This window comes from Microcebus murinus, chromosome 14 (assembly GCF_040939455.1).
Source record: "Microcebus murinus isolate Inina chromosome 14, M.murinus_Inina_mat1.0, whole genome shotgun sequence".
NCBI classification, from domain to species: Eukaryota; Metazoa; Chordata; class Mammalia; order Primates; family Cheirogaleidae; genus Microcebus; species Microcebus murinus.
Genome location: NC_134117.1, coordinates 60,003,096 through 60,030,126, shown reverse-complemented (window position 1 = coordinate 60,030,126; position 27,031 = coordinate 60,003,096). Strand labels below are relative to the sequence as shown.

General features: G+C 37.6%; 1 protein-coding gene across 2 annotated transcripts in view; it reads left to right on the top strand.

Annotated features, from left to right (window-relative positions):
• Positions 1-26,417, top strand: part of ADK (adenosine kinase) — a 519,384-nt gene extending 492,967 nt beyond the window's left edge. For both annotated transcript variants that reach the window (XM_012759893.2, XM_012759894.3), the window contains exon 11: positions 26,038-26,417. In XM_012759893.2, coding sequence (XP_012615347.1) covers positions 26,038-26,162 — 125 coding nt within the window. In that variant the 3' untranslated portion in view covers positions 26,163-26,417. The remainder of the gene's footprint in view (positions 1-26,037) is intronic.
• Positions 26,418-27,031: the final 614 nt, after the last annotated feature.

Here is a 27,031-nt window from a genome sequence, read left to right as displayed (position 1 = left end):
TGGCAACACTGTGTTTATCCCTAACATTTTTTGGGAAAGTTTCAATGTTCTATGACATCCAAAAGCCTAGGATTCACTGATCAACCATATTTATTTGTTAATTCTACAAAATTATTTGGCTAGTTTTTTTATGGCACTGAAATAAAGGCTGGTGATGACCTGAATGGTATTAGACTTTTGGCTTATGTGGTATCTATTCCATTTCTTCATATAAAGCCTTCTGGATGGTATCCTTATAAGCGGAAATAAAAAAGTCACAGAATAGTAAATACAATATGATGCCATTTATATTGTTAAAAATGGCCTTTTGTGTCTGGGCACAGTGGCTCACACCTGTAATCCCAGCACTTTGAGAGGCCTATATGCATGAGGATCACCTCAAGCCAGGAGTTTGAGACCAGTTTGGGCAACATAGCAAGACTCCATCTCTACATAAAAATTTTTTTAATAAATTAGCCGGTATGGCAGCATGTGCCTATAGTCCCAGCTACTTGGAAGACTGAGGTGGGAGAATTACTTCAGGAGTTTCAGGCTATCATCATGCCACTGCACTATAGCCTGGGCATCAGAGCAAGACCCTGTCTCAAAAAAAAAAAAAAAAAGGAAAAGAAAAGGCCTTATGTATGTATATTATGTGTATATTTATAAAAAGAAACACACCAAACAGTTAACAGTTGATATACTGGGATGTAGGCAAATGAGATAATTACTTTTTATTCTGTATATCTCAATGATGTTTGACTTTTTTTTACAATGTGCCTATATTGGCTTTTTAATTAATATAATTTCTAAATAAATAAAATCACATGTGTATAGCACTGATGCAGAGCCTAGCCAGCCTCAGCACTTAGCCGAACTCTTCACTGTGATAAATATGTCATTAAACACAACATTCCAAACCATATGATAATTTATATCATGAAACCTTTGATGTTATAAGGCTATTTAATATCAGCAGAGGTCTAAATACAATGAACAAAATTAGCAACACGATTGTCAAATTAGCAGCTACTCTCACTTCAGATATATGAGTTCTCAAACCTGGGGTATGAACACAAGCTCTTAATTTAGTTTTCATTTAATTATCCAGTTAATGTTGACCTTTTATAGAATTTAGATATATGTTTTATTTCTAGCCCATGAAATAAATGGCAAATTAAAAATCGATTTCTGTCATCAAATGCTCTTAAAATTTTAGAACCATCCACTATGAGAAATTGTCAGTTGATCAAATGCAGGGTTTTGAATTGAGTTAAATAGTAACAAAATTAATTATCTTGCTTATAAATTAGGACATACGCATAGCCTCACATAAACAAGCTTACTATCATCTCCTTATTCCAACATCTATGACTTTGCCCCAATGAGTCTTTTTCTTTTTAACTATATTGCTTAGAATGTTAGTGCTAAAAAGAAAGTTTTTTAAAATCACATTTTTTTGGTTTTCAGGTTTTCAAACTGTTTTCAGTAGTAAAACTCTTTTCAAATGAGGTCTTAGCTGAATCAGAATGAAATGAAATTAAATGAACCCCCAGTTGTCCCTATCCATATTTTATTTGGTGGCTCATGATAAAAAGTATGAAAACCCTGCTCTATTCAAAAGTTCTCATTTGATGAATGAAGAAAGTAAGGCCCAAAGTAAGGTAAAGTTGTTCAAGGGAGTTCATTGCAAATATGGCACCAGAAGCCAGATTACTTAATTTATTATGCAGTAATTATATCTGTTCATAATCCAAATGAAAGTTGTCAGTTATGTAGTCTTTTATATAGGCCTCTTGGAAATATATAGGTAAAGAATAAGTATCTCAAATGCACAGAAAGAGGGGTTTTTTGTTTTCTTTTTTTGTTTGTTTTTTGATGTTTGACTTTAACAATAAACAGAAGCATATGCTATACTTCTATTTGGGGAACATATCAAAAGGTCACACATTATATTTAAAATCAAATTCTGAGCCGGGCGTGGTGGCTCACGCCTGTAATCCTAGTTCTCTGGGAGGCCGAGGCGGGCGGATTGCTCGAGGTCAGGAGTTCGAAACCAGCCTGAGCAAGAGCGAGACCCTATCTCTACTATAAATAGAAAGAAATTAATTGGCCAACTAATATATATACAAAAAATTAGCCGGGCATGGTAGCGAATGCCTGTAGTCCCAGCTACTTGCGAGGCTGAGGCAGGAGGATTGCTTGAGCCAGGAGTTTGAGTTTGCTGTGAGCTAGGCTGACGCCACGGCACTCACTGTAGCCTGGGCAACAAAGCGAGACTCTGTCTCAAAAAAAAAAAAAATCAAATCAAATTCTGACTCAATCTTGTACATTTTTGTTCCATGAAGAAAAATGATCTTTAAAGAAGTATTTTGAAAGGGATTGTGGGAGGAAAGGGCACCTTATCTGTATGAGTATAACATACTGCTTAGTTGTACTCTTCAGGAGCTTTGTTCTGAATTAGGGGCATTTTTAAGTTGGGGGGGGGGGTTGTTTTCAATTCAAATGCAGTGTCCCAGGCCATGTTAATAGAACTTGATAGGTTTCCATTTTCAGCCACCACTAAAAGGGAATAATAAGTTATTCTCATAGCTATAAGACAATAAAGTTATTCTCACAGCTATAGCACTGACCCTGTGCCTATATATTACACATTGTTTCTCAGTTTCTCACTTTATGTGGAAGGGTGTGTTGTGCTAAGCTATTTTAAAGACTTCTTTGCTCTGAATTGACTTCCTGTACATGTCAGCCACTACACCATCTGACACCACTTAAGCTTTGGTTTTCATTATGCAAATACCTGCTAGGTCAAACCTTATCCTGACAGGCACAGTAGCTTTTTAAGTTATTTCAAAATTTAATTTTGTTGATTTCCTTTCCCCTGAAAAATCTGTTTTCTAACATATGGGTCACAAATTGTTATTTGAGTTCATGACTAATTGGTAGTCAATATGAAGTCAAAACAAAACAAAATTTTACTAACTAGACTACATAGAAAATAAAAGAAAAAAGTTTACATCTGAGCACTTTTCAGCAGGGGGAAACCATTACTTTGTCACATCTGGATAGTCTAAGCTAGCCAAATTGAAGTGGGAATTTCCTGCCAGATGTTCTTTGAGCAACCTGTGAACATCTAAGCAAGGGTATATGAGTCCTTGTTTGGTAGATCTATACTCACTGTGGAGACTTGCTCTTAATGGGTAGCAGACATTTTTTATGTACTAACCACTAGACAGGAGGTTGTTCAGCCTCTGTAAAGACACTATTTGCTCTCATTAAATGCAAAAATATGGAAGACTTAATTTTGAAGGTACAACATAAGTCTTACAGATATTACATCAAGAGTGAACATTGCATTCAAATGGTTTCCTAAATGTAAATAAAAATTTTGTTTCATTAATAAAAAGAAGGTAAAACTGGCCTACCAAAGGTATTCCAGATAACTGGGATATGGTCATTTTATAAAGTTAGTGAAGACCAAAATATGTCTCTAAATATAAATGAAAATTAAAAATCTGAAATGGCATGAAAAATACCAAGTATTTATATCTTGGAACTTCCTGTTCCACATGCACATGGGAATTAGGAAGTGAAATTTTCATTCAGAAGAGCTATGCATAAAAAGTAGAAATGCTTTATTCAATTGAAACAAGTAACATTTTTAAGAAGGGGGAAAGACTTTCTACGTGATCTCACTGTTTTTGTCATCCTCTGTAAGGGAAAATATTGACATTTGCCAGACTGTTTGCTCCAGCTTTCTGATCTCCTGCAGTTTATTTTTATAACAACCTTATCGATAGGCCTCTTACCCAGCTCTCTAGGTTTAACTGAGTCGAGTCGATTTGTTACCACAGCTTCAAGTAGCTGTTACAGAACAAGCAAGACATCCTAATAAAGCTGTAAACGTGTTTACTCAAACAGAGTATTGATTTTACTTGGAGAGGAAGAAGCTGGTGCTTAGCACAGTGTCAGGGTGGATGAATTTCACCGCAGTTTTTCATTGTCATCTGTCATGGTTGTGAAACACTAAGTAAAGTCATCAGAGGATAATTAGAAGTACCAGAAATTTAGCCCCTAAAATCAGTTAACCACTTGGGAGTTTTGTAGCTTAATTAGCTTTTATTAAAACTTTCCCTTAGTAATAATAGCCAAGCACTTTAACAGTGTTTTCAGGTAGAACAAGATTTCAAGGTTGTGACTTGTTAAATATATGAGTTTAATGTCTAAGGATTTTTCAGGCTTTTTCTCACTCTAGTAATTAGACTACCACTAGAATACAGTTAGAGCCAACAGCAATGTAATAGGACAGTATCTGTACTCATACCAGCAGACGAAATGCATGATTTTTCTGAAAAGTTAACTTAAGGAAGTAGTAAAGCAATTATAAAATAATTTAAAACATGTTTTCGTAGAAAAAATTACTCAGTTAGCATATTTATTACACTGAAATGTTTTCGTAGCACAACATGACCTAGACACATAAAACTGTCAATGCTACTCTTATTTCTAACTGCCTTCATTAAAGAAGATTCTAAGTATTCTAGCTTGCTTTAAGTTAGTTATCATCTAAACCAGGCGTCCTCAAACTACGGCCCGTGGGCCACATGCCAGTGTTTTTGCCTGTTTGTTTTTTTACTTCAAAATAAGATATGTGCAGTGTGCATAGGAATTTGTTCATAGTTTTTTTTTTTAACTATAGTCCGGCCCTCCAACGATCTGAGGGACAGTGAACTAGCCCCCTGTCTAAAAAGTTTGAGGACCCCTGATCTAAACAATAAGGGATACTGCACATCATGCAAAAGACAAGAGTCAGAGCAAGGAGTTGCTTCCCTTCTATAGAAATTGCATTAGCTTTTGAGCTTGATGAGAGGTATTCATAAAAACACTCTACCCCCGGCCGGGCGTGGTGGCTCACGCCTGTAATCCTAGCACTTTGGGAGGCCGAGGCGGGCGGATTGCTCAAGGTCAGGAGTTCGAAACCAGCCTGAGCGAGACCCCATCTCTACCAAAAATAGAAATAAATTAATTGACCAACTAAAAATATATATACAAAAAATTAGCTGGGCATGGTGGCGCATGCCTGTAGTCCCAGCTACTCGGGAGGCTGAGGCAGTAGGATCGCTGAGCCCAGGAGATTGAGGTTGCTGTGAGCCAGGCTGACGCCACGGCACTCACTCTAGCCTGGGCAACAAAGTGAGACTCTGTCTCAAAAAAAAAAAAAAAAAACACTCTACCTGCCCTCTTGCAAATGTCTAGAAAAACAGAAAAACATCACAGCACTTTGGAGGCCGAGGCACAAGGATCGGATCACTTGAGGCCAGGAGTTCAAGACCAACCTGAGCTACATAACAAGACATCCGAACTCTACAAAAGGAAATTTTTTTTTAAATTAGCCAGGCATGGTGACCCATTCCCACAGTTCCAGCCTACTTGGGAGTCTGAAGCAGGAGAATCACTTGAGCCCAGGAGTTTGAGCTTTCTGTAAGCTGTGATCATGCCACTGCACTCCAGCCTGGGCAACAGAGTGAGACTTTGTCTCTAATAACAGTAATAATGATAAGTTTGACCATTATATTTAAAGTGAGTCTTCTAACATCTCCAATAATTTAGTGCTTTATAATAAACTTCTTATGCCTTCTTGCACTACTGCCTCAGCCTGTCCAAATGACTAATAAAAATTATGATATCTCAAGGATGACCAGTTCTAAAGCTTACAAATAACAGACTCTTTGTGTCAAAAAGACAAAAAAAAAAGATGTTGGGGATTTTCTTTGTTTTTGATATGCTATGTCATGTGTTTATCTCTACCTGTAGTTCTAAGCCAGTACCCTGAGTTAAATCTTTAAGCCATGAAGTAGCAGTTTATAAAATTTTGCTGCAGAAGAGGACACCTCTAGAGTTCTTTCTTTTAATTTTTCAAAAAATAGAGGAGGAAATTGGTTTTCGCTCCTCTAAATTACATTTAGATCTTTCTTCTATATTAAAGTATTCAAAGACAAGCAGAGAAAAAGAAAGGATATGGATTTATGATTATAGTGTATTATCTTATTTTTTATATGTACATTTCAAGCTCCCCACCACACAGTGATTTATTTCATTTTATTCAGTTTTCTTGAAAATGATAACTAGGTAAGGGAGCTTGTTGGCATCAGGAGGAGAGCAGGATATAGTAGGGCAGCTATACTTTATTTATTTATTTAATTTTGAGATGGGGCCTCACTCTGTCACCCAGGCTGGAGTGCAATGGCATGATCATAGCTCACTGTAACCTCAAACTCCTGGGCCCAAGCGATCCTCCAGCCTCAGCCTCCCAGAGTGCTGGCATTATAGATGTGAGCCACTGTGCCTGGTTGGCAGCTATACTTTAGCTTCAAGGCACTGTTTCATTTGACTCCTTTGGTCAAAAGGAACAGAAACCCATTTTACCTAGCTTAGGTTAGGGAATTTTTTTATAAGAGAGACATTATAACCTAGTGGCTAAGACATAAGGTCAAGGCCGGGCGCAATGGCTCATGCCTGCAATCCTAGCACTCTGGGAGGCCGAGGCGGGTGGATAGCTCAAGGTCAGGAGTTTGAAACCAGCCTGACCAAGAGTGAGACCCTGAGACCCCGTCTCTACTAAAAATAGAAAGAAATTAATTGGCCAATAAAAATACATAGAAAAAATTAGCCGGGCATGGTGGTGCATGCCTGTAGTCCCAGCTACTCAGGAGGCTGAGGCAGAAGGATTGCTTGAGCCCAGGAGTTAGAGGTTGCTGTGAGCTAGGCTGACGCACTCTAGCTAGGACAACAGAGTGAGACTGTGTCTCACAGAAAAAAGACATAAGGTCAAAAGACATAGTTTTGAGTTCTGGTACCACCATTGACCAATTGTGGGACAGCTATAATTTGAATGTGTCCTGTCTAAAATTCAGGTGTTGTCAATAAGATAGTATTAAGAGGTGGGCCCTTTAAGAAGTAATTAGGAGCTGGGCATGTGCCTATAGTCTCAGCTACTTGGGAGGCTGGGGCTGGAGGATTGCTTGAGCCTAGGAGTTTGAGTCCAGCCATAACAACATAGAGAGATTCCCCTCATCCTCTGGTCTCTAACGAAATTAATTTTTTTAAAAAAAAAAGAGAGGACCAGGCCATGAGGGCTCCTTCCATGTTAATTTGATGAAGGCCCTTATAAAAGAGGCTTCGTGCAGCATTTGGCTAGCTTGCCCTTCTGTTCTCACTTGCCTTTCCACCTTCTGCCATGTGAGAACATAGCAAGACAGCTCTCACCAGACATCAAGTGCCAGCACCTTGATCTTGAACTTTGCAGCCACCAGAACTCCTAGAAAATAAATTTATCTTCTTTATATATTACCCAGTCTCAGATATTCTGTTATTGCAGCACAAACAGACAAAGGCAGGCACTATGGACAAGTTGCTTAACATCTCTAAGCTCGTTTCCTCATCTATAAAAATGAAGGTAATGAGTATGTACCTCTTTTGTGTTATTATGAAAGTTAAATGAAGTAATGTTTATTAAAGCACAATGCCTGACATGTAGTCAAGATTCTTTAAGTATTACCTATTATTAAGAGGACTTTCAAATTTCAAATAAGATCCAAAATGACAAGTTTTCACTGAGAATGTAGTTGAATGGCGATTCTAGATTCAAGTTAGTTCTAGAGACCTCAGCTGCAGATATTCATGAATCTTTGTACATCACTCACTAATGTTATCAGCTGCATTACATGTCTGCTTATTCCTGCCTCATAGTCAGCTTCCCAGCCTTTGTTTTCCTTTCTGGCTCCTAAAAGAGGACACTAGATTATTAGCTCAATTCACTTTTTGTGCAGTGTCAAGGAGGACACTGAAAGAACCATAAGCTGTATGTCTCTGGATCAGATGCCGACACCTTAGTACAATTAGTAGTAAAGGTTGATTTACATTCACAAAACATCTCCACTGACCCTCAGCAGTGCTGGGAGTGATTTTTCTTAAATGATAATGGATGGGTAGCTCTATAAACATTGTGTTTACCTGCTTTGTCTACTTTAGTTTTCCCATGTATATAGTTCTGAAAATGTTCCCTATAACATGATTCATCCATCACCAATACATGGAACATCAAAAAACCTTGTATCTCAAGCTAGAAACCTAGGAGTCATTCTTGAGTCCTTTCATTCCTTCTGTCTAAACCTTCAGTGAGTTCTTTTGATTCATTTTTAAGGATGTATCTCAAATCCTCATCACAAATTCATCCACTTCTATTTTTCTGCCATGACTTTAGCTCAGGCCTATTTTCCACCATAGCTTCCTAAGTAATATCCTTCCTTCCACTCTTTCTGACACTTCATTCCATTTTCTACACAGTAGCTAAAATAATCACTTTGGGTAGAAATTGAATTAATCATTCCCCCTCCTACAAACTTTCAGTTGCTTTTTATTGCTCTTAGACTAAAAATCTGAGCCCCTAGTGGTCTAAAAAAATCTACATGATCTACTATCCCGACCTTTATTACATGCCGTTTTCACCCTTGCCTGTATGCTCCAGCTATACCAGTCTTCCTTGAGGCCTTAAGGCCTCACACTTGGAGTTGACTTTGCCTAGCATGCTCTTCCCTTACCCTTTAAAAGTTTTCTCTAATCATCCTGTCTAACATGGGTCTCTTGACTACTGTTGTTTACTGTTGCACACAGTTCTTTTTCTTAATAGTCTATAAGTTTCAGGAGAACAGGGACTGTGTGTGTCTTATTCACCAATGTATCCACAAGATCCAGCACAGTGCCTGAAATAAAGTAGACCCTCAATAAATAATAATTGGGGCCGGGCGCGGTGGCTCATGCCTGTAATCCTAGCACTCTGGGAGGCCCGAGTCAGGCAGACTGCTCGAGGTCAGGAGTTTGAAACCAGCCTGAGCAAGAGTGAGACCCTGTCTCTACTATAAATAAAAAGAAGTTAATTGGCCAACTAATATATATAGAAAAAAATTAGCCAGGCATGGTGGCACATGCCTGTAGTCCCAGCTACTCGGGAGGCTGAGGCAGCAGGATTGCTTGAGCCCAGGAGTTTGAGGTTGCTATGAGCTAGGCTGATGCCACAGCACTCACTCTAGCCTGGGCAACAAAGTGAGACTCTGTCTCAAAATAAATAAATAAATAAATAATAATTGGGAATGACTGTATCAATCGATCAATCGATCATATGCACAGCTGCAAACAAACTGGTTCTCTACTGTCAAACAAAAACCATTCTAGTTGGTATATGTAGGAATTTGGTTATTGAGATATGTTGTCAGTGAGATGGAGTGAGTCATGAAATAGGGTAGGCCATACGTTAGTATCAGGTCACCTTGATCTAAGATTAACCTGTGCTAAGATGTGTGTGTGACTAATCCAGGATCTTTGAGAACCATTTCTAAAATACTGCAGTAGACTCCTATTTTATCTCTCTGCTAACAACCTCTTAGTAAGTTTATACTCCATACTTCTGCCAGGATTGGCTGCCTAAAAGCAATGTAATTATATGCCTCCCCTGCTCAAAGATATTGGCTCTCTACCGATTATCATATAAATCCATATCACATCATGCAAGATCCTTAACAGTTTTGTCTTTCCTGCCACCATGTCCCAAATTCAGCTGACCTTACTATTTTCCAAAATGTACTTTGTCTTGTCAATAGTACTTGTTTTTTCTTTTGCCTATAATGTCCATCTTTTCTGCAAAATGTTATTCTTTCAAGGCATAACTCATGTCACCTTCTTCAGGAAACATTTCTAAATGTCCCCAAACTAAGTTATTCTCTTTTAAAAGTACATATGTGACTTTCTCTTTTAAAGTTGTAAAATCCTTAAGAACACTGTGTTTTATCCATTTTTGAATCCTTTGGCATCCAGCCTAGTATCTGCACATTTAATAGCTGTTGGTTGATTGAATGAATCAAGATAGTTTTGATATAGTCTAGGTTTAACTTTCTTTTCATTTGCTTCTTTACAATAAAATCTAGTGTAGAAGTGGTAGTGGTATGAGTCTAATAAATTGAGGATTCAAATTAGTAAAAATTTTAGTTTATTTCTTATTCCTTTTCCTAAAACAGCTGGAGGTAATAAAAATACAACCTTTAAAAAAAATAGAGTCTTTAAGTCGACTGCCTTGTGTGCAGTGTGCCAGCATATATCTGCTAACCATTGGTATAGAAAGTAAGAAGTTTAAGCAGGCCATAAATCATCACTAAAGAGCATATATCTAAAAAAGATAGAAAATAAACAAAGAATTGAAAAACCAGATTGACCCAGAAATGACTGAGAGCAAATTTTGTGTGGGGAGGGAGACAGAGAGAATTGAGTTTAGTACTATTAGTTGCTATAAAATACTGTATCAGGTCTGCTTTAATTACATGGTAATGCCTCTAAGAACAAAGGCAATTACATGATAACTTATGTTACTAGTCCCACATTATCTCTTAATAACTGTGTAATTAACTTGTCACTGCTATACAGTGTGAAGTTTGATATTACTCATGTATAAAGAACATTGGTAACTTAAATGAATGAGCTGGAGTGGAGCGAGGGATGAAGGCAGCAGGGAAATCCTAGGATTATGGCAATCAGGAATGCAAATGATTAATTAGGTCATTGTACCTGGTCCTCAAGGATCTGAGCCAAAGCCATGGAGAATATCAACATAGTCTGAGGTGAATTATGTAACTTTCTGAAGACAACAAACATATAATAAAGTGAATAGGTTGACAAAGCACTGGAATAGATAAGTGAGTTTGAAACATAATGCATATAATTTTAAACAGTTCAATTTGTTTTGGGAGGTAGTTTTTTTTTAAGTAAATGTTAAGAATTTTTTTTTAATGGAAAAACCTTTCTTTCACTCATCTCATTTTACCAACATCTTGAGTTTGTACTTGTGGCCTGTGTGGCAAGGATGTATAGCACCAGGAACTCTCATTCACTGCTGGTGAAAATGCAAAATGGTACAGGCACTTTGGAATATAGTTTGGCAGTTTCTTACAAAACTAAACATACTCTTACCAGAAGACCCATCAATCTAATGCTCTTTGGTTACCCAAATGAGTCAAAACTTATGTCTGGGCCGGGTGCGGTGGCTCACGCCTGTAATCCTAGCACTCTGGGAGGCTGAAGTGGGAGGATTGCTCAGGTCAGGAGTTTGAAACCAGCCTGAGCAAGAGCAAGACCCCTTCTCTACTAAAAATAGAAAGAAATTAATTGGCCAACTAAAAATATATAGAAAAAATTAGCCGGGCATGGTGGCACATGACTATAGTCCCAGCTACTCAGGAGGCTGAGGCAGAAGGATTGCTTGAGCCCAGGAGTTTGAGATTGCTGTCAGCTAGGCTGATACCACAGCACTCTAGCCAGGGCAACAGAGTGAAACTCTGTCTCAAAAAAAAAGAAAACAAATTTATGTCTGCACAAAAACCTGCACACAAATGTTTATAGTAGTTTTATTATAATTGACAAAACTTAGAAGCAACTAAGACGTCTTTCAATAAGTGAATGGATAAACATACTGGCATATCCAGATAATGAAATATGATTCAGCTGATAAAAAGAAATGAGCTGTGGGGTGCAGTGGCTCACACCTATAATCCTAGCACTCTGGGAGGCCAAGGCAGGAGGATCAATTGAGAGCAGGAGTTAGAGATCAGCCTGAGCAAGAATGAGACCCTGTCTCTGAAAAACATAGAAGAAAAAAAAAAACTAGGCAGGCAACAAAACAGAAGAAATTAGCCAGTCATGGTGGTGAGTAGCCTCTTTACTCAGGAGGCTGAGGCAGGAGGATCACTTGAGCCCAGGAGTTTGAAGTTGCTGTGAGCTAAGCTGATGCCACGGCACTATAATCTGGGCAACAGAGTGAGACTCTGTCTCAAAAAAAAAAAAATGAGCTATCAAACCATGAAAAGACATGAAGGAACTTTAAATGCATATTGCTAAATGAAAGTAGCCAATCTGAAAGCTATATTCTGTATGATTCCAACTACAGTGATACACCACATAATGGCATTTCAGTCAGTGATGGATTGCATGTACAGCAGTGGTCTCACAAGATTATAATACCATATTTTACTGTACCCTTTCTATGTTTATATATATAAAATTTATCGCTATGTTATAATTTCCTACAGTATTCAGTATAGTAACATGCTATACAGGCTTATAGCCTAGGAACAATAGCCTCTACCATAAACCCTAGGTAGGTAGTAGGCTATACCACCTAGTTTGTGTAAGTATACTCTATAACATTCACACAGTGGCACAATTGCCTGATGACACATTTCTCAGAATGTATCCCTGTCCTTAATTGACACATGACTGTATATGAAATTGTGGAAAAGGCAAAACTATGGAGATAGTAAAAGATCAGTGATTCCCATGGACAAGGAGGAAGGGATGAATAGGTGAAGCACTGAGGATTTTTAAGGCAGTGAAACTGTTCTGTGTTATATTTTAATGGCGAATAAAGGTCACTATACATTTGTCAAATCCCATAGAATATACAATACAAAGAGTGAACTCTAAGGCAAACTATAGACATTATTTAATAATAATATATTAATAATGGCTCATCAGTTACAACAAATGTAACACGCTAATGCAAGATGTTAGCAATAGGGGAAACTGGGGGTGAGGGGATGAGAGGGTATATGGGGAACTCTATTTTCTGCTCAGTTTTCCTGTAAACCTAAAACTGCTTGGAAAAAAAGCAAAGTCTATTAATTAAATTTTTTAAAAAGTCCGAGTGGAAAATTTTTTCTTCCACCTCTCTCTTTACAACAACATCTTGGGTATGTATCTGTGGTCCACGTTTCCTAACTTGATCAATTACAGTGTCCTGAGATCCTAAGGATTAGATTTGTGTCCTATGGCCAGTGACCTCACAGTTTTTACCAAAATGCTTGTTTTCACTGATATCACATGACAGCCACTCTGTCCAAGTACAGAGATCCTTTCTGCTTAATTCTTTTAGAAATTCTCCCAGCATTCCCTATGAGGGAGACATTAGTCCTTGAATTTCCATTTCAAAAGATTCATACTGATTTACTTGGTACACAGCTTCTATAACTGAAGATTTCATTTGGGGATGAAAAATTGTGCTAAGGTTCCCTAAGAAAGTTTATAAATTGCCCTCTCTCAAACTGCATGTATTTCCCTAAGCCTAAGAGTAGAATACAGAAAAGAGTGACAATCTTTATGTCCTTGAGGAATCTTCTAAGAAGAGTGACCAATTTCACTGTACTTACACTGATACTTGTACTGATTTACTTTGTGGAAATCTCTGTCCCAATTGGCTACAATTATTAATGAACTCCAAAGGCATGAATGGAAAACTGTTAGAATAAAACATTACTTAGCTGAAACTCTTGAATATAAGTTAATGAGTTAAACTCTTGAACAAGTTTAATAGCTGTTTTTCTGAGTAATTAAATGTTCTTATGTTATTTTTTAAAAGAAGGTTTATTGATTTTTTCTTATTATAAGAGTAATGTAGGCCGTGCATGATGGCTCACGCCTGTAATCTTAGCACTCTGGGAGGATCCCTTAAGGTCAGGAGTTCGAAACCAACCTGAGCAAGAGCGAGACCCCGTCTCTACTAAAAATAGAAAGAAATTAATTGGCCAACTAAAAATATATATAGAAGGCCAGGCGTGGTGGCTCACACCTGTAATCCTAGCACTCTGGGAGGCCGAGGCGAGCAGATCACTCAAGATCAGGAGTTCGAAACCAGCCTGAGCAAGAGTGAGACCCCCATCTCTACTAAAAATAGAAACAAATTAATTGGCTAACTAAAAAATATATAGAGAGAAAAAATTAGCGGGGCATGGTGGCACATGCCTGTAGTCCCAGCTACTCAGGAGGCTGAGGCAGCAGGATTACTTGAGGCCAGAAGTTTGAGGTTGCTGTGAGCTAGGCTGATGCCATGGCACTCTAGCATGGACAACAGGGTGAGACTCTATCTCAAAAAAAAAAAAATCCAGGAGTTTGAGGTTGCTTGAGCTAGGCTGACGCCACGGCACTCACTCTAGCCTAGGAAACAAAGCAAGACTCTGTCTCAAAAAAAAAAAAAAGTAGGCCGGGCGCGGTGGCTCACGCCTGTAATCCTAGCACTCTGGGAGGCCGAGGCGGGAGGATTGCTCGAGGTCAGGAGTTCGAAACCAGCCTGAGCAAGAGCGAGACCCCGTCTCTACTATAAATAGGAAGAAATTAATTGGCCAAGTAAAACATACAGAAAAAATTAGCCAGACATGGTGGCACATGCCTGTAGTCCCAGCTACTCGGGACGCTGAGGCAGGAGGATTGCTTGAGCCCAGGAGATTGAGGTTGCTGTGAGCTAGGCTGACGCCATGGCACTCACTCTAGCCAGGGCAACAGAGTAAGACTCTGTCTCAAAAAAAAAAAGTAATACTTGTTATAGAATTGTTTTAAAACCTCTTGGTCAATTTGCATATTATAGAATATTTAGAAAGTAAAAGCAAACAGCAGAAAATAAAAGTCATCTAAACTCTAGAAACTTATCTTTTTAATACATACAAAATTTTTGTGTGGTTGTTTTTTTTTTTTGAGACAGAGTCTTACTCTGTTGCCTGGGCTAGAGTGCCGTGGCATTAGCCTAGCTCACAGCAACCTCATATTCCTGGGCTCAACCGATGTGGCACCACACCCAGCTAATTTTTTCTATATATTTTTAGTTGGCCAATTAATTTCTTTCTATTTTTAGTAGAGACAGGGTCTGGCTCTTGTTCAGGCTGGTTTTGAACTCCTGACCTTGAGCAATCCACCTGCCTCGGCCTCCCAGAGTGCTAGGATTACAGGCGTGAGCTACCACACCCGGCCAAAAGTAAATTATTAAAATTTTATTTTTCCAAGTTTATAATGTCAGTGTGGCATGGCATTCTTACTTGTTGACAACTAGAAATGCTAATACACCCTTTTTTGCTGTTGAAGGTAAAATGAACAATAATGAAATCTACTGAGTTTTTAATTCTAGCCACCACAAAAACTATTAGTGCAGGAACTATATATGGAAAAGAAAAAAATTGACTTGTAGATTTTGTTCATTTCCTTCTAAAATACTGCTAGCTGTTTGTTTTTGTTTTTGTTTTTTGAGACAGAGTCTCGCTTTGTTGCCCAGGCTAGAGTGAGTGCCATGGCATCAGCCTAGCTCACAGCAACCTTAAACTCCTGGGCTCAAGCAATCCTTCTGCCTCAGCCTCCCTAGTAGCTGGGACTACAGGCATGTACCACCATGCCTGGCTAATTTTTTCTCTATATATTTTTAGATGTCCAGCTAATTTGTTTCTATTTTTAGTAGAGACGGGGTCTGGCTCTTGCTCAGGCTGGTTTCGAACTCCTGACCTTGAGCAGTCCTCCTGCCTCGGCCTCCCAGAGTGCTAGGTTTACAGGTTTGAGCCACTGCGCCCGGCCGCTGCTAGCTCTTATTAAGTGTGTCTATTAAGGCTTCCAAACTCACTGACAGAATTTCTCAACTCTCTGTAAATGACACTAAGAAAATTCTAGATATTACATCTCTTAGCCACTCAAATTGCCTTTTGACCACACCAACAATCCCACCTCTATGTGGTTAGGGGAAACTCTCTTGGCACCTCCCCTCTGTACAATATAGGTTTCAAGCCTCATCTCGGACTCTAGATATAGTTGAGCTAAAATTGATCATATAATTACACAGTTACATCAGTAAAAGAAAAGTCCAAAGAAAAGCAACCAGAAGATAATAGGCTTCACTATTTGTTAATTAAGAGAGGTTTATTTGGAGAGATTATTCCAAGATTCAGAGCCAGCCAACAGTGACCCTAGGAATCAAAATCAGCATCAGTGAGAGGTTCTCACTTACCATATGCCTCAATAGCTATTGGAATTGAAGTCCGTAACATGGTCTAAAGCTGGGAAATGTCTGAGAGACCCTTAGATAAGCCTATCTATAAAAAGATAGAAGGAACCAAAGTAAAAAGGCAGTAGCGATTGCCTCAGCGCATGAATTCTTGATGTGGAAACCTGTGTTGATGTTTCTTGTTCTCCAGTGTAACATGTCCTATTCCTATTCTCTTCGCTATGTTGAAAAGCATGTATACAGAGCCTTACTCGTCATTTTCAATGTATATACTGAGAAGGACCATAAGCTAATGGCACTAGCAAAAAGGAATCCTAAGAGACTTTTTCGTATCGAACACACATTCCAAGTCAGTTATTTAAGATTTTGCCTCTTGGATTCTTGGCAAACCCAAAATCTTTACTTAAAAAGAGTAAACTTTTAAAACAAAATTTTATATCTGCAAGCCATATTTACCTACTATAGTGTTTACCAACCACACTCTGGGGCCTGTGGCTGTGTTTCGGTGAATAAAATATGAAAGAATACTTTGTTTACTTGAGGACACAGTACAGTATTTGTATATATTAGTAGCATATTATTATTATTGTTGGTATTTTTTCCTAAAATACTATTGGAATAATATCCCTAAAATGTAAAGAACTTTTAAAAATAGAGGGTGGGAAAAAAAGACAAAAAAATCCTATAGAAAAATAAGCAAAAGATAAAAACAAACAATTCATAAAAATTTGTTCTTTAAACATGCAAAAAGATGTATCATTTCACTCATAAGAAAAATGTTGGCCGAGCGCAGTGGCTCACGCCTGTACTCCTAGCACACTGGGAGGCCAAGGCAGGCAGATCGATCAAGGTCAGGAGTTCGAGACCAGCCTAAGCAAGAACGAGACTTCATCTCTACTAAAAATAGAAAGAAATTAATTGGCCAACTAAAAATATATATAAATCAGCTGGGCATGCTGGCACATGCCTGTAGTCCCAGCTACTTAGGAGGCTGAGGCAGGAGGATTGCTTGAGGAGTTTGAGGTTGCTGTGAGCTAGGCCGATGCCATGGCACTATAGCCTGGATAAGAGAGTGAGACTCTGTCTCAAAAAAAAAAAAAAAAAGGTATACATTGCAGCATTATTTGTAACTGCAAAACAATGGAAACTATATGAATGTCCACACAGGAGATGGATTCAGTAAACTACGGCGAATCTACACACTGAGGTAATACTATGCAGCTGTAAAACTGAGAAAGAATGAGGAAGGTCTCTGAATTGATGTGGAATGATTTCCAGGAGATATATTTGAGTGAAAAAAACAAAGGGCAAGAGAGCTACCGCCTTTATGTGAGAGAAAAAAAAGAAGACAAAGTAAGAAAATATACATGTATCTGTTGCCTCCGTGAAAAAAATGCAGGGGGATAACCCAGAAGACAGTGAGACTGGTTACCTACAAGGGATGGGGAAGGAGGCATAGGGCAAAGAAAAATGACGTTTCTCTGAGTATACCTTTTATAGAGTTTTTACCTTTAGAAGCATGTTAATGTTCTACATGTTTTTAAAAATAACATTAAATCAAAGGGTAGAATGGAGGGAGGGGGACTAAAACTTAAAGCAAACTGGAACAATTTCACCCAGCTCTTTTCCTAAGCAAAATGAAGTCCCCCAAAGGAGGGTACAAAAGAGAACTAATCTAAGTAACATACTCAGCACAGTATTTCACTACATGGGAGAACAGCAAACCAGCCCTCAATTCTTTTTTTTCTTTTTCTTTTTCTTTTTCTTTTTTTTTTTTTTTTTTTTTTTGAGACAGAGTCTCATTCTGTTGGCATCAGCCTAGCTCACAGCAACCTCAAACTTTTGGGCTCAAGTGATCCTCCTCCCTCAGCCTCCCGAGTAGCTGGGACTACAGGCATGTGCCACCATGGCTGGCTAATTTTTTCTATGTATTTTTAGTTGGCCAATTAATTTCTTTCTAATTTTAGTAGAGACAGGGTCTCGCTCTTGCTCAGGCTGGTTTCAAACTCCTGGCCTTGAGCAATCCACCCACCTCGGCCTCCCATAGTGCTAGGATTACAGGAGTGAGCCACCACACCTGGCCACCCTTAACTCTTACTAGATTTTTTTTTTTGTAGCATTAGAGGTAAAGCGATTCTGAAACCAGTTTAGATGTATTATAAAACTGAGTGAATAAATAAATGTGTTGATATTGTTGGAAGCTAGGATTCTCAGTGTAGAAGGAAGAACACAGAAATAATGGAATGGGGAAAGGCAAGAAGAACCCTGTGGGGATGCATTAGAATTGGAAGTGTTGTCTTCAGTTCAGTTTCTAAAATAGGTCTGTGTGCATTTATGAATATGTGTGTGTGTGTGTGTGTGTGTGTGTGTGTGTGTGTGTGTGTATGTACACGTGCATGCTTCCTACCTCTGTTCATCGTTAGGGTCCAGAAGCACAGAATACACCTACCAGATCTTGGTCTAATACCATTCCATGCCAAAAGGAATCAGCTATCCTCAGAGAAATGGCTTATTCCAGGGCACAGCTGAGCCTAGGACATAAAAAAATGATCAAAAATAATGTGAAGGCATGTCCAAGGACACAGTAGCCACCAGCCTGAAGGGGATCTCATGGCAAAAACTATGACATTTTAAGCACCATATTAATTAAGGGCCATAAGGAATTATAAACCATTAATTTCAGAAAAGAATCTCTGCATCCTTATTGATAATAAATACATTTAAAAATAATAAGAGAAGGGGTGAGCTCTTGTTTGTGGTGGAATGGCAAGGGCTGACTGGGAAATGTGAAAGATGTGCTGGAGTTGGAAAATGATCACAATATGATTGACTTCAGTTAAGCATCATGAGTGGGTACTAAATCTAGGAGATGAGTGGGGACCTTTGATGAGGAGCAGAATACTTGCATGGTCTTAAATTGTCTATCCACAATCTGCTTGTTAAATGCAAAGAAAAAATAGTTACTATATAATGGAGAAATAGGACAACATCTTGATCACGTGATCAAAATTAATGTCACCAGTAAACAGCAGATGGACATGATGTGCCTCTAAATGTGATGCTCTGAGAAGGATACAACATAATTTATGTAATATTCTGCCCAGAAATGCTAGTCTGAATTTAATTAGGAAATATCAGACAAATCCAAAATGAGAATCACTCTATTAAAAAGTGGGTAAGAGATGGCTGTATTTTCAAAAATGTCCCTGTCACAAAAGTCACAGAAAGACTGAGGAAATGTTCCAGATTAAAGAAGACCTAAATGATGTAACAGTTAAATCCTAAACTAGATTCTATCTTGGAGGGGAAAATTTCTATGAAGCACATTATTCGGTAATCAACAAAATTAGAATATGGACAGTAAATTAGACAGCAGTATTATAACAGTGTTAATGAAGTTAAAAACTGGACTGTGGCTATGTAAAAGAATATTCTTGTTCTCAGGAAAGGTACACTGAAGTATTTAGAGGTAGAAAGCCATAGTAAATGTAACTTGCTCTGAAATAGTCCAGGGAAATAAAATTGTATAATGACAAAGAGTACATGCAAATGGAGCAAAATGTTAACAGCATTGTGCATCTGGGTGAAGGATATACAGGCGCTTTTGTACTATTTTTATTCCTACAACTTTTGTCTGAATTTGAAATTCTTTCCAAATAAAATATTCTTTAGGCAGGCTAATAATTGAAAATCTAATCTTAAAATTATATTGAGAAACATTATGCTAAGTGAAATAAATCAGACACAAAAGGACAAATATTGTATGATCTCACTTACATGAAGCACCTAGAATAGGCAAATTCATGGAGACAAAAAGGCAGCATAGCAGTTACCAAGGGCTAGAGGTGAAGAGGAATGGGGAGTTATTGTTTAAAGAATACAGAGTTTCTGTTGGGCTGTTACAAAAGTTCTGAGAATGGACAGAGGTGATAATTGCATGGCATTGTGAATGTGCTTACTGCCACCAAATTATGCATTTGAAAATTGATAAAATAGTAAATTTTATGTATATTTTTCACAATAAAATAGTATCTTGGGGATGTTTATTCATTATAAAAGGATTCACTATAGTTCTTTAAATATAAGCTCCCTTTTTAAAAAATATAATTTTATACAACTTTTAAGAGTCACATCAGCTTTTTGAAGGTTCTGCTTATAATGGACCATGTAATATCTGTCGTTCAGCTTAGTTGGTTCGTAAAAATCAATTATTGAAAAACTGATATTCACCTTGGGCAAATATCTTAGCTTTTTTCAGCATCCAGGTTTTCTACTTGACAAAGCAAAAGATTCTTCAGAGCACTTCATTCATCAGCTAGCTCTTCTCTTAAAAAGAGCATACTAGTCCTTTTGCTTCACAAAAATATTTCATAAATGTAAGCTTTTCTTTTTCTCACAAAGATCATACCAGGAGAAATGAGGAAAACAGATGTTGCTTGTAAGGCGTCTAGTAGACGTGTTTCCATTGTAAGCTGATCCGACTCTGAACTTGGCATCTGCTCCATTCACTGTGTAGACTGAGCATTTTAGTCTCACAGTTTGGCAGAAAGTTAATATTGACCTCTGACTGTTACCTGAAAACTCAGTGCTAAAATACTCTTACTAAACCTCTTGAGAGAGTGATTTCACAGTCTAAGCAAATGTCTTCAAAATATATCATCCTAGTAACCATACTAATTTTATTCTTTGGTTGGGAATACTTATTTATTTCATCTAATACAGAGCATTCCCCAAATCTGGCTGGGAAAAGCCTGTGTGGTCAGAATTGTAGAAGAGGAAGGACATAAATCTCTTATAATGCTCTCTACAGGTCATTATACCACAGCTTCTCAATTAACCTTCATCCCCCTCAGGCTGCCCAGGGCCTACGGGAAGGCCCAGAAGTCTGGCTACAGAACAGTTTCTCATTATCATCTGTTCTGAGTATCTGAGTACCGCTGCAGCAGCTCAAGTTTCCCCTAAGGGGAAAGTAGCCCAGATTCTTCTGCTCTTGACCTAGCTTACTTCCAACTACACTTTTTTTCTTTTTACTTTTCTTTACAGTTTTATTGCAGTATAATTGACATACAATAAGCTACACGTGTTTAAAGTGTACAGTTTTATAAATCCGGACATGGGCATACACTCATGAAACCATCACTATGGATGTATCACTACTCTCATGGCCTTCTGTAATCCCGCCTTCCTGCCGTCTCATCCCTGGATTGTTTCCAGTCTGGGGCTGTTACAAGTAAAGCTGCTCTGAACATTTATTTACAAGTCTTTGTGTGGGTGTATGCTTTTATTACCTTGGGTAAATACCTAGAAATAGAACAGGTCATATAGTAGAGATGTATGTTTTAGCTTTTTAAGACACTGACAAATGGTTTTCCAAAGTGGTCTTACCATTTTACATTCCCACAGTCAGTGTATGAGAGTTCCAACCCTTGCCAACACTTGTATGGTCAGTCTTTTTTTTGTTTTTATTTTTTTCTATAACTTTTTTATTTTTTATTTTTTTCTTTCTTTTTTTTTTTTTTTTGGTGGGTGATGGTCAGTCTTTTTAATTTTAGCCACTCTGATGGATGTGAAGTGATATCTAATTGTGATTTTAATTTGCATTTCTTTAATGATTAATGATATTAAACATCTTTTCGTGTGCTATTTGGCATCTTTCTTCTTTGCTGAAATGTTGAATACTTATGCCTGTTTTTTAATGAGTTGTTTCTTATACAAAAATGTTTAATTTTAATAAAGTCTAAATTATTTTTTCTTCTATAAAAGTTTGTATTGTTTTTTCTTTTGGAGACGGAGTCTCCCTCTGTCGCCCCAGTGCAGTGGCGTCAACATAGCTCACTATAACCTCAAAATCCTGGGCTCAAGGGATGATTCCTCCTGCCTCAGCCTCCCGAGTAACTGTGACTACAGGTGCATGCCAAGATGACCAGCTAATTTTTCTATTTTTAGTAGAGACGGGGCCTCGCTCTCGCTCAAGCTAGTCTGAAACTCCTGAGCTCAAGCAATCCTCCGAGTGCTAGGATTACAGGTGTGAGCCACCGTGCCCAGCCAAAAGTTTGTACTTTTTATGTCTTAGTGATTGGTAGCAAAGCCAAGATCATAAATATTTTCTCTTATGTTTTCTTCTCAGAGTTTTATAGTTTTATCTCTTACATTTAGGTCTGTGATTTATTTCAAGTGAATTTTTGTAGATGGTATAAGGTAAAGATTGAAGTGTTTCTTTTTTTCCTCATATATGGCATCTATTTGCTCTATTAATAATATAATTTGGCCGGGCGCGGTGGCTCACGCCTGTAATCCTAGCTCTCTGGGAAGCCGAGGCGGGCGGATTGCTCAAGGTCAGGAGTTCGAAACCAGCCTGAGCAAGAGCGAGACCTCGTCTCTACTATAAATAAAAAGAAATTAATTGGCATATATATATATAAAATTAGCCGGGCATGGTGGTGCATGCCTGTAGTCCCAGCTACTTGGGAGGCTGAGGCAGCAGGATTACTTGAGCTCAGGAGTTTGAGGTTGCTGTGAGCTAGGCTGACGTCACGGTACTCACTATAGCCTGGGCAACAAGCGCGACTCTGTCTCAAAAAAATAAATAAATAAAATAATATAATTTGTTAGGGCCAGGTGTGGTGGCTCACACCTGCAATCCTAGCACTCTGGGAGACCAAGGCGGGAGGATCACTCGAGGTCAGGAGTTCGAAACCAGCCTGAGCAAGAGAGAGACCCCATCTCTACTAAAAATACAAACAAATTAGCTGGACATCTAAAAATATATATAGAAAAAATTACCTGGGCATGGTGGTACATGCCTGTAATCCCAGCTACTCGGGAGGCTGAGGCAGAAGGATTGCTTGAGCCCAGGAGTTTGAGGTTGCTGCGAGCTAGGCTGATACCACAGCACTCTAGCCTGGGCAACAGAGTGAGACTCTGTCTCAAAAATAATAATAATAATAATAATATAATTTGTTAGAAAGAGTATCCTTTCTCCATTGAATTGCTTGGGCAGTTGAGTCAAAAATCAATTGGCCACATAGAAATAGGTTTATTTCTGGATTCTATTCAGTTCCATTGATCTATTTGTCAATTTTTATATGCTAATGCTATAGAGTCCTGATTATTGTCATTCTGTAATAAATTTTGAAATCAGATAGTATAAATCCTCTGGCTTTGTTCTTTTTTAGAGTTGTATTTTAGCTAATCTTTGCATTTCATACACATTTTAGAAGTAGCTTGTCAGTTTCTAGAAAAAATGCCTGCTAGAATTTTGATTGGTATTCCACTGAATCAATACAAAAATTTCTGCAGAACTGATAAGCATATTGAATCTTCTGACCTATGCACACTTTATATGTCTCCATTGATTTAGGTTTCTTTTATATCTGTCAGCATTGTTTTGTCGTTTTTAGTGTGCAGGTCTTACATAACTTTCATCAGATTTATTCCCAGACATTTCACGTATTTAATGCTATGGGTAAATATTTTTAATATTAATTTCTACTAGTCATTTTCTAGTATATACAATTGCAACACATATACACATTACTAGGATAGATATTCAATTGATTTTTGTATTGTGCAACTTTGCTAAACTCACGTAGTAGTTCTGGTAACTCTTTTCTAGATTCCTTAGGATTTTCTACATAGACTGGGATTTCTCAATGTTGGCGTTTTTTGTTTTTGTTTTTTTTTTTTTTTTGAGACAGAGTCTCACTCTGTTGCCTGGGCTAGAGTGCCATCACAGCAACCTCAAACTCCTGGGCTCAAGCGATCCTCCTGCCTCAGCCTCCCAAGTAGCTGGGACTACAGGCATGCGCCACCATGCCCAGCTAATTTTTTCTATATATTTTTAGTTGGCCAATTAATTTCTTTCTTTTTTTAGTAGAGACAGGGTCTCGCTCTTGCTCAGGCTGGTTTCAAACTCCTGACCTTGAGCAATCCTCCCGCCTCAGCCTCCCAGAGTGCTAGGATTAGAGGCGTGAGCCACCGTGCCCAGCCACGTTGGCGTTATTGAAGCTGTACAATGTTTAGCAGCATCCCTGGCCTCTACGTACTAAATGCAAGTAGTATCCCCCACCCTAGTTGTGACAGCCAGAGTATCTCCAGATGTTGCCAAATGTCTTATGAGAGGGCAGAACTGCCCACTGTTGAGAACCACAGATGTCAACAATCATGCCATTTTGAAACAGTGACAGTTTTACTTCTTTTTCCATCTTGATGCCTTTTATTTCTTTTGTTTGCCTTATTGCATTGGCTAGACTCTCCAGTTTGGTGTTTCAGAGCAAACACTCTTGCCTGTTCTTTATGCTAAGAGGAAAACATTCCATCAATCACCTTAAGAATGATATTAGCCATAAGTTTTTCCTAAGTGCCCTGTATTAAATTGAGAAAGTTCCCCTCTATTCCTAGTTTACTGAAAATTTTTATTAGGAATGGATGTCATATTTTATCAAATGCTTTTTCTGCATCTATTAAGATGATCTTATGACTTTTTCAGTTAATCTGGTAAATTACATTGATTGGTTTTTATTTATTTTTTTTTAATTGCCTAAAGCTGAGAGTGATTGATTTTTAAATGTTAGACCAACCTTGCTTGCATTTCTAGAATAAACCTCGGTTTATCGTGACTTACTGTCTTTTCAAATATATTGTTGGATTTATTTGCTAAAATTTTCTTTAGAAAATTTGTATCTATATTCATGAGGAATATTGGTCTGTAGTTTTCTGGTTTTGGTGTCAGAGTAATGCTAGCCTCAAAGACTGAATTGGGAAGTATTCCCTTCTTTTCATTTTTCTGAGAAGTTTGTATAGTATTTGTATTAATTTCTTCCTTAAATATTTGGTAGAATTTACCAGTGACACCATCTAGACCTGGGACTTTCTATATGGGAAACTTTTTAGCTACAAAAACAATATATTTGATAGATATACAGTGCTATTCAAGTTAGCTATTTCTTCCTGAGTAAGCTTTGATAGTTTGTGACTTTCAAGGAATTTGTCCTTTTCATCTAACTTGTCAATCTATTGGCTTATGTTGTTGATGTTTCCTAATTATATTTTTAATATATGTAGATTCTATAGTGATACCACTCCTATCATTCCTAATATTGATCATTTGTGTCTTCTCTCTATCTATCAGTGTGACTAAAGATTTGCTAATGTAGGCCTATTTATACTCCCAATTCCATCTTCTCAACACAGTGATACTGTCACGGACAGGCATCCTCAAACTACGGCCCTCGGGCCACATGCGGGTGTTTTTGCCTGTTTGTTTTTTTACTTCAAAATAAGATATGTGCAGTGTGCGTAGGAATTTGTTCATGGTTTTTTTTTTTAACTATAGTCCGGCCCTCCCATTGGAGGGACTGTCTGAGGGACAGTGAACTGGCCCCGTATTTAAAAAGTTTGAGGACCCCTGGTCAAGGATCTGCCTAGGTGTCCTTCCTTGTGTTATAGCCTGCTAACTCTCTCTAGGCAGTATGCTAGAGCAATTTTATGTTTTACCTCATTTGTTTCCCCTCTTTCATGAATCCTTTGCGGCTGATGTACAATATTTGAAAAACTTTGTTTCATATATTTTGTCTCATTTCGTTGTTTCTGGTAGAAAAGTAAGTCTGGTCCCTTTTATTCCATCTTGGTCAGAAGCAGAAGTCCTCAACACTATTTTTTTTTTTTTTTACCTAATCATAATTTATTTTAATGTCAAGCTGGTCCATTGTGCTTGACTACAGAAATTATTTCACTTTTACTTCTGGGAATGAAAGGGAGATGTAAAGTCCTTTATAACTTTTCATCTCTCAAAGTTGTATTTGGGGAGACATCTAGATAATAGAATTTTGTCCAAATATCTAGGAATAATAACAACAGTCTAGAGGGAAGGGAAGAGGGATAACTAATAAATTCTCAGCTATAAAGACCCAAAGTAATATTATTTGCCCAGTATTTCTTTCTTATAAACTTTTAATCTCAAAAGTGAAAGGAAAGCATAATAGGTTAGGCTTAGAAAGACCAGATTGACTTGATGGCAAATTGGCATGTCCCAACTTGAGCTCTTTAGAAAAAATATGAGGGGAAGCTCATAAAGTTTGGGAAAGACCTCATGCTTGAGACATATCACTTACATCTCAAGGTGCTTAGACCATATCTTGGTCTGAGCAAATATGCCATTTCTCATGCTGTTACACAATACTCATGTTCTTTTTTGCGTGTTCTAGGTTTTCTATCTCAACTGGTCTCTGACAAGCCTCTGACTGAATGCATCCGTGCTGGCCACTACGCAGCAAGTGTCATAATTAGACGGACTGGATGCACCTTTCCTGAGAAACCAGACTTCCACTGATGGAACCGCAAAAAACCCAAGCCCAGGAGTACAGACACGGCCCCCTGATTACTTCCTGAGAATTCCCATATTAATAAAGAAGAAAATTATCTGCCAACTTTTCCTACTATAATAATGTTCAATCTTAATCTAGACGGTACAGTAATGCTCATAGAATCTTTATTATCTCAACAACCTAAAAATGATGTTTATTTCCATAGTTTGATAGTGCCACTTAAATGTCAATTAAACAAGAATATAACATTTCAATAGAAATTTTTATTTCATTTTCAATCACTTTGTAAATTCATGTGTATTTAGTAAATTGTTTAGTCTTTTTTACATTTCTGCTTTGAATGCAGATGCAATTTAATATAATAGGTTTTCTAAATGAATTAATCTTAACACATCAATCTTGAGCTTTTTATACAAATATATTTAATTTAGGAGTATGTATATGTACATAAAACATGTACATACATACATAAATATACAAGATATATACATGATATAAATAGTCAAAATAGGTACAGAAATATTTGTCTTGCCAAATTATGCCAAATAATCTCTTCAATGTGCACTCAAACATGTAATAAACTTTGAATAATTAAATAATGTGCCAAATTTTAAGTTATATTACAATATTCAAATCATAATCTTGTACTTATGGAACTCTGTAATTTTGACACAAAAGAAAACTTGTCATATGGGAATTTTTTGTCTTTTCCTGTGATCAACAAACTAAGGAAGAAAGATCATTTAATATTGGGCCTTGAAATGATATCTAATTTGTTGATGGAATTAGGAAGAACAACATAATACAGTGAAAAATAACTTAGTATTGGAGACCAATAAAACATTCTTTTAAGGAAGACAAAACGGTATAAGAG